The sequence below is a fragment of the Oryza sativa genome, chromosome 10 (assembly GCF_034140825.1).
Source record: "Oryza sativa Japonica Group chromosome 10, ASM3414082v1".
NCBI lineage: Eukaryota > Viridiplantae > Streptophyta > Magnoliopsida > Poales > Poaceae > Oryza > Oryza sativa.
The window spans coordinates 12127108-12133498 of record NC_089044.1 but is presented as its reverse complement, the minus strand read 5'-3'; the positions used below and the strand labels follow the sequence as shown (position 1 = coordinate 12133498).

The window sequence follows — 6391 nt, the reverse complement described above, 5'->3', positions numbered from 1 at the left end:
TATTAACTGCTTTGTTTGGTTGGGAGACATGAGAATTTTGATAGGATGGGATGGGGGATTAAGGAAGAAACTCCCTCCTTTTCAATACCTAGTAGGGGTGGTAATTGAGAGGGAATTCCTCCTTTAATTTGCCTAAACAAATCTCAGCCATCCGTTTTAATTAATGACCTAATCTCCAACTAAAATCCCTATCAATTTCCACCACCTCTACCAAACAAGGTATTGGGATTAAAAATCAAATTTCCATCTTAATCTCACCATCAATTCCCTCGTGTAAACTCCCAATCCCCTTCTCTCGAGTTGCCAAACAAGCCGTAGATCCTTCCTAGCAGGACATGACGGCTAGCGAGGATCCGTCAACTAGCGCCGGCGGCGGCTGCTGCGGCTTACTGCTGACCCAGTGACAGGAACTCGAGAAGCGCAAGAGCCCACCAAGGCCATACAACTTTTCTTTTAGTGTAGGCTCTCATACGATGGCCTAATCAGATAAAGAAAAAGCTAAATTTTAAATTTTCAAACTTAGTTTTGAGACTGATTTTAAGATATTTTCAACGTAATTTCTTTTCAGCATTGACTTTTAAGTCACCAAGAACACATATATAAAAGTTCTACCTAAAAACTCATTTTTATTCTCTAATAAGCCGTTTTGGCTTATTAAAGAAAAAGCCAAACGATGGGGCCTGTAGTAGTTGTCGTGTCGACCTCATAGAATAAGCCGAAAGTAAAGGAGGACTAGTTTGCCCCTCTCTTATGTCTGGTAGAGGGATGAGTCTCATTTGCATTACTATACTTTGACATTAGTCATTGAGATGTGAACTTGCTTACATGTCATAGGGCAGTATTGTAGTGGATCTGTTTCCTGAAAAGAGAGACTTGAGGTTATTTTTTCCAATTGGTTCGTCTAATTTGTTTGGAGATTTGTGCCCTAACTCTTCCTCTAGATTCAGCGACCAATGGTAGCCTGACTCACTTGGCGAGTTACGGTTTAAGGTTCAGAGTTAAGGTCAGGGTAGGAGGAGTTCCAGCGCGGTGGGGTAGTGATGGGGAAGGAGGTGGAGATTGGGTTGAGGTGAATAGCGATGGCAAGACCGAGTGAGGGAGGAGGGAGGGGAGAGGGAGATGCTTGCATGAATCTCAGAAACGATCCAATGGTCTAGAATTCGGAAGATTTGTGAGGTTTGTTTCCTATCAAATGTCAAATAAACCGTCCTTTCAGTTTTCTTTTTCCTTTGCCCTAATGGCTCTCGCTCTGTCTCTGCCTGCACCGCTGAATCCTAATGGGTAGTTACCGTCACTGATCTTCGCACTTAAAGGGAAAGCTGACTGGAGCTTCAGTTTGCAAGATTGTAACTTCAGTTTGCAATCGCACATAGATCACGATGCATATGAATTTGCAAGGTTGTAACTTCAGTTTTTAGCACGGTTTCCCATTTTGTTTCTCACCAAAATTTTGAAATTTCGATCACTACTAGAAAAGGCATTTTCTTCCAACACTAGGTTTTATTTTTCCAGGCATGTTAAAATATTCCCACATATACCATTTGTAAAAGTACCAAGAGACCACATAGATCTAGCTCCGCCTACGAAAAACAATTTTTACAGGCAGGTCTAAAGATGTCCGCCTGTTAAAATCAGGACCCTATTGATCGAGCGGAGCTCACAATGACTAAGTCTCACGCTCTCCTCTTTCCTCACCCACGCCTCTCCTCCACCGGTTCCCGTCCCCTCTCTCACCACACCTCTTCCTCCCTTACCCTCCACCGCTTCCCCTCCCCGATTCCCCTCCCCTCCACTCCTCTCCTCGGCGGTAGGGCGTCGGCTCCTCCCCTCCCCTCCAATCCCTCTCCTAGATCCGGCCGGAGGTGAGGTCGGCAGCACCCCATATCGGCCGTGTCCTGCAGCGTTCGACAACATGGAGGAGGGGCGGCAGTGGAGGCTCCACTCCCCTTCCCCCCTCTTTTATCCCCTCCCATCCCTCTCCAAGATATGGCTAGAGGGGAAGAGGTCATCGACGTGTTACATAGCCGCCTGCGAAAATTTATTTTTTAAGCGGCCATTTGTCCGCTTATGAAAATACGTGATTTTCACATGACTTAAGTTGCGACATGGATGGTGGATAATCGCTTGTGAAAACCTATTTTGTCCACCTGCAAAATGCTTTTTTCTAGTAGCGGGTGTCACAGAAATTTCCGGTTTCATGAATTTTCATGCTTATTGGACCGAAATTATTTGAAATTTTAATAAATTTTGACTGAATTTTAATAAACATTGAACAAATTCATAAAAAATTAAGAAAATAAAAAAAATGCGGTGAGACAATGACTTGTGGGGTGGTGGGGTGTGGAGGGGGAGGGGAGAGTGGGGCCAGGGGTAGCAAAATTCGTTCAGAAATAGCATCTCCTTTTTATTTAACTACAATTTTGCTATATATTTGTCGACAAATTTTCCCCCAAAAAATTTGACAGATGTAATTGCAGTATAATCGTAGTGTAATTACACTGTAACTTGCATGTAATTACACTGTAAATATAATATAACTTGTATGTAACTTTCAAAAATCTCTCCGTAACATATTATTTCGGTAAAATGGAGGTTGTAGGAATAAATTCTTTCACATATATGTGTGCTGTGATTTTTTTCTTCCTCACCAAAATAAATCTTGTAATATATCTAACGATTCAAAATTACGTGAAACTTACATATAAGTTACACTGTAGTTACATGCAAATTACAGTGTAATTACATATACGTTACAGTGTAATTACACTATGATTGTACTATAATTACATCTGTCAAATTTTTAAGAGAAAATTTATCGATAAATATATAGGTGGTCCCTTTTAACTATGCATATATATCAGCATATGCATGTATTTAGCGAATGATGGAAGTAGTTCTCACCTCTTGTTACGCAAGTGTGTTCTGAGACGCAAGCTTAGATGCTCAACGTCGGCCATGTCGTCGTCGTCATCCCTAACCTGCGACCCAAACTTCTTAATCAGTATCTCCTCGAGAACCTCCTCGGCGGTCTTCTCCGCCGCGCTAACCCAAACCATCGGGCTGAACTGCCCGCCGCCGACGTCGTCGTACACTTGCTTGGCGAGCGCGGTCTTCCCTAGGCCACCGAACCCGACGATGGAGATCACCTTCTGCCGCCGCTTCTTGCCGCCCTCGGCTTCCTCCTCCTCCTCCTCCTCCTCCACCAGCTCCAGCAGCTCCCTCCGGGGAGCCTCCATGCCGACGAGGTTACGTCGGAGAGCTGGCACCGGCTCGGACATAGCAGAAGACTTCTTCGCCGCTGACGGTGGTCCGGTGGCGGCCATGGGGCCGGCGTACTTGGTCTTGAGCTCATACAGCCGGGCCGACTCCTCCCTGAGCGCCCTTGTTAGTGATATGTCCTAGAGGCAATCATAGAGATGATTGTATCACACACTATTTTTACATATTTATTCGACTTTATTCCTTGAAATAGATAAACTCATTATTGGTTAATGAATATGTGATTCTTTCATGAGACTCTTTATGTTATGTGTTGCTATTTCTAAAGGATCCCTGATCAAATATCATATGTGGAACAAATATGTTTAGATGATCTGCACATGTATTAATTAATAATTATGTCTCATGGATCATGGTATAGAGATACCAAATTAATAATATGGACATATGTTAGTAAACATGTTGTTGAATAGACCCAACATGAGACACTGTAAGAGCCATATGTGTTGTGTCATCAGTGATCTCATTTAGTGTTGGTGTTGAATCCTTAGACATGAGATTATTATGGTTCCCAACATGTGTAGTAGCTTACTTAGGGACTGCTAAACGCTACTTCGTAATTGGGTAGTTATAAAAGTAGTTTTCAGGTATGCTATGAAACATGTAGTGGGATATGAATAATCAAGATGGGATTTGCCCCTCCTATGGAGAGATATCTCTGGGCCCCTCGATGTTATAGATTATGGAAGTGCATGGCCATGCCAAAGGTGATTGAGGGGTCAATCACAAGTTATATAATCTATCAACAAGTTCGAGTGAATGATTGAGCTATTAGAGGATGGCACATATCTAGCCTTGAGTTTAATCGATATCGTGAGGCAAAGGGGTTCATACAAGTATACACTAGAGATTCAGCCAATATGATCTTTATGTATGCCCGGTGGGTCAATACGTTCTGCTAGGGGCCGCTGTTGACGCGTGGACCGGAAAGGAGTTTTCGGGTTACAACCGAGTATATATGAACCTACAGGGTCGCACGCTTAATGGGTCGGAATAAGGGGATTGGATGGAGATCCAATATGAGCTTAATTCGGATAGGGATCCGAATAGGAGTCCTACGGGCCTTGGAGGCCCGAGTGATGGATCCTATATATTCGTGAGGGGTGTGACCGGCGGAGGTATTGCATCACGTGAGAAACCCTAGCCGTCACTTCCTTCTCCGAGCAAAACCCTAGCCGCGCGCGGGTGCTAGCACATCTGCGCGTGGCGTTCTGTCCCTGTACGTGTGGATACCGGTAGAGGCGTCGCTGGTTTGCGGTGCTGATCGGCGTGGGAGAGTATGGCGAGGAGAACGCACGAGGAGGAGAAGGTCGAGCCGGTGCGATCGACTACTTCCTCTACATCAACGCGCGCTACTTCACGAGAGTTCCTTCGACTTCTCAGCGTTTTCTTCCGCAGCGCAGCGCGTCGAGTGGTAACGATCTATGATCTAATACTTGCATAGTTCCTGGTTTACGCGATAGAAAATTTTGTTTTATGCTATCGTAGCCTACGTGTATCCTAACAGCCCCTGACGTCGGACGCGAGCCGAGCGGTGCTGCGTGCCGCGAGGAGCCGTGGGCGGCGGTGAGCTGGTCGTAGACGAAGCGGTCGACGCAGTCCTCCATCTGGTGAGCCAGGCGGCGCGCCTTGTCGACCCACACCGCCTGAACGACGGGTCCGGATCCGTGGCTGGCGGCGTGGACTTGGATGGCGGCGAGCATCATGTCAAGCTCGGCCTTCACGGACTGGACGTCTCGCCGGACGTTCTCCTCAAGGCTGTACCTGTCGCGCGCGAGCGCGTAGAGCGTCGGCGCCAGCGAGCTCAGCACGGCGCTCACGATGGCCGTCTCCATGTGTGTGCCTCAAAGAGACTTAATTTTGATCGATCGATTGCGCAAGTAGCTGTGGCTCTAAACTAATTGATCGATAATGCATGCCAAATTGCATATACATCTGTTCTGCACTAAAACTAAAACCTCTGTCCTATATAGCAAGTGTCTTTAAAATTGGCAGATTTTACTACATCATACTTAGAGTAGGTACAATAACTAGCTATAAACCTAATATATCGATTTTAATAATGAGCTGAAGGAGAGAGAAGATAACAGCGGACGACTGTTTAAAAGTCGGCTCACGCTCCAAGACAAGCTTGAGAAATACTAGTAATTCAATGCCATGCAGTGCCACTTATCTTAGGAGAGAGAGCACATGGCACAAGCTAGGAGGAAAATAATAGTTTAAACTAAGAACAATGCTTTTATCATTATACTATGAATGCTGATGTGGCAATATTTGGAGTAAGCATTGGGCTGTACTACTAGACTTGCTCTTACCATACATGCATGTCATCTAACCCAGGGGTTGAGCGTATTGGAGGGGACCCCTGCATCGCCCACGCGCAGGCGACACGGGGGGCGAAACCCAGCGTCGCCGCCCCCTCCCTCCACCCCTCCCTCATCTCGCCACCGCCGGAGCTCACCGCCGGAAAGCCAGCCGGCGAGCTAGGAGGGCGGCGGCGGGGCCTTCTCCTGCGGTGGCGTTTCCTCTCAGGCACGGGGGAGGCGGCGAACGCTGGCGGCAGGGTGTGGCGGCGCGTGAGCCCTCCCTCCAAGGAGGCAGATCTGCGACTGCTGTTGCCGGATTTGGCTTGCCCTAGGCTGGATCCGGCTGAAGCGGGTGGTGGCAACGTGACGGAGACGGCGTGGCCGGCGGCGGAGGGGCCTGCTGCGGGACTGGATTTTTCACATTTTGGCCCTTTTAAAAAACTTATTTCGCAAGTAGACCCCTGGAAAAACTTATTCCAGAAATGGTCCTTTTTGGGGCACCAGAGTGGTTGGCGCCGTCGTCCAATGGGACGGCGCCAGCCTCTCTGGCGTTGTCTCCCTGCTGACGTGGCGGGGCGATGCTGAGGTGACAGGAGGAGGGTGCCAGCATGGCTGGCGCTGCCCCCCCACCCCCCCTGCCACCCCAGCAACGCCCCGCCACGTCGGCAAGGGGATGGTGCCAGAGAGGCTGGCGCCCCAAAAAGGACTATTTCTGGGATAAGTTTTTCCAGGGTCTATTTGCAAAATAAGTTTTTCAAAAGGACCCAAATGTGAAAAATCCAGTGCTGCGGGACAGCTCGCGAGGG

The 6391-nt window shown here is 47.4% G+C and overlaps 1 protein-coding gene across 1 annotated transcript; it reads right to left on the bottom strand.

Annotated features, from left to right (window-relative positions):
- Positions 1-2897: 2897 nt before the first annotated feature.
- LOC136353532 (disease resistance protein RGA4-like) lies at positions 2898-5114 on the bottom strand. Its single transcript, XM_066304538.1, has 2 exons — positions 4773-5114; positions 2898-3398 (listed from the first exon to the last, which is right to left on the bottom strand). The coding sequence occupies exons 1-2, from the start codon at positions 5112-5114 to the stop codon at positions 2898-2900; spliced, it is 843 nt and encodes a 280-aa protein (XP_066160635.1).
- Between the last annotated feature and the right edge of the window lie 1277 nt (positions 5115-6391).

Excerpts from the sequence above, each read along its gene's own strand:
- LOC136353532 (XM_066304538.1), bottom strand. The coding sequence starts at position 5,114 with ATGGAGACGGCCATCGTGAGCGCCGTGCTGAGCTCGCTGGCGCCGACG. Across the intron at positions 3,399-4,772 it reads CAGGGGCTGTTAGGATACAC|GACATATCACTAACAAGGGC; the intron begins GTAGGCTACGAT and ends GATTGCCTCTAG.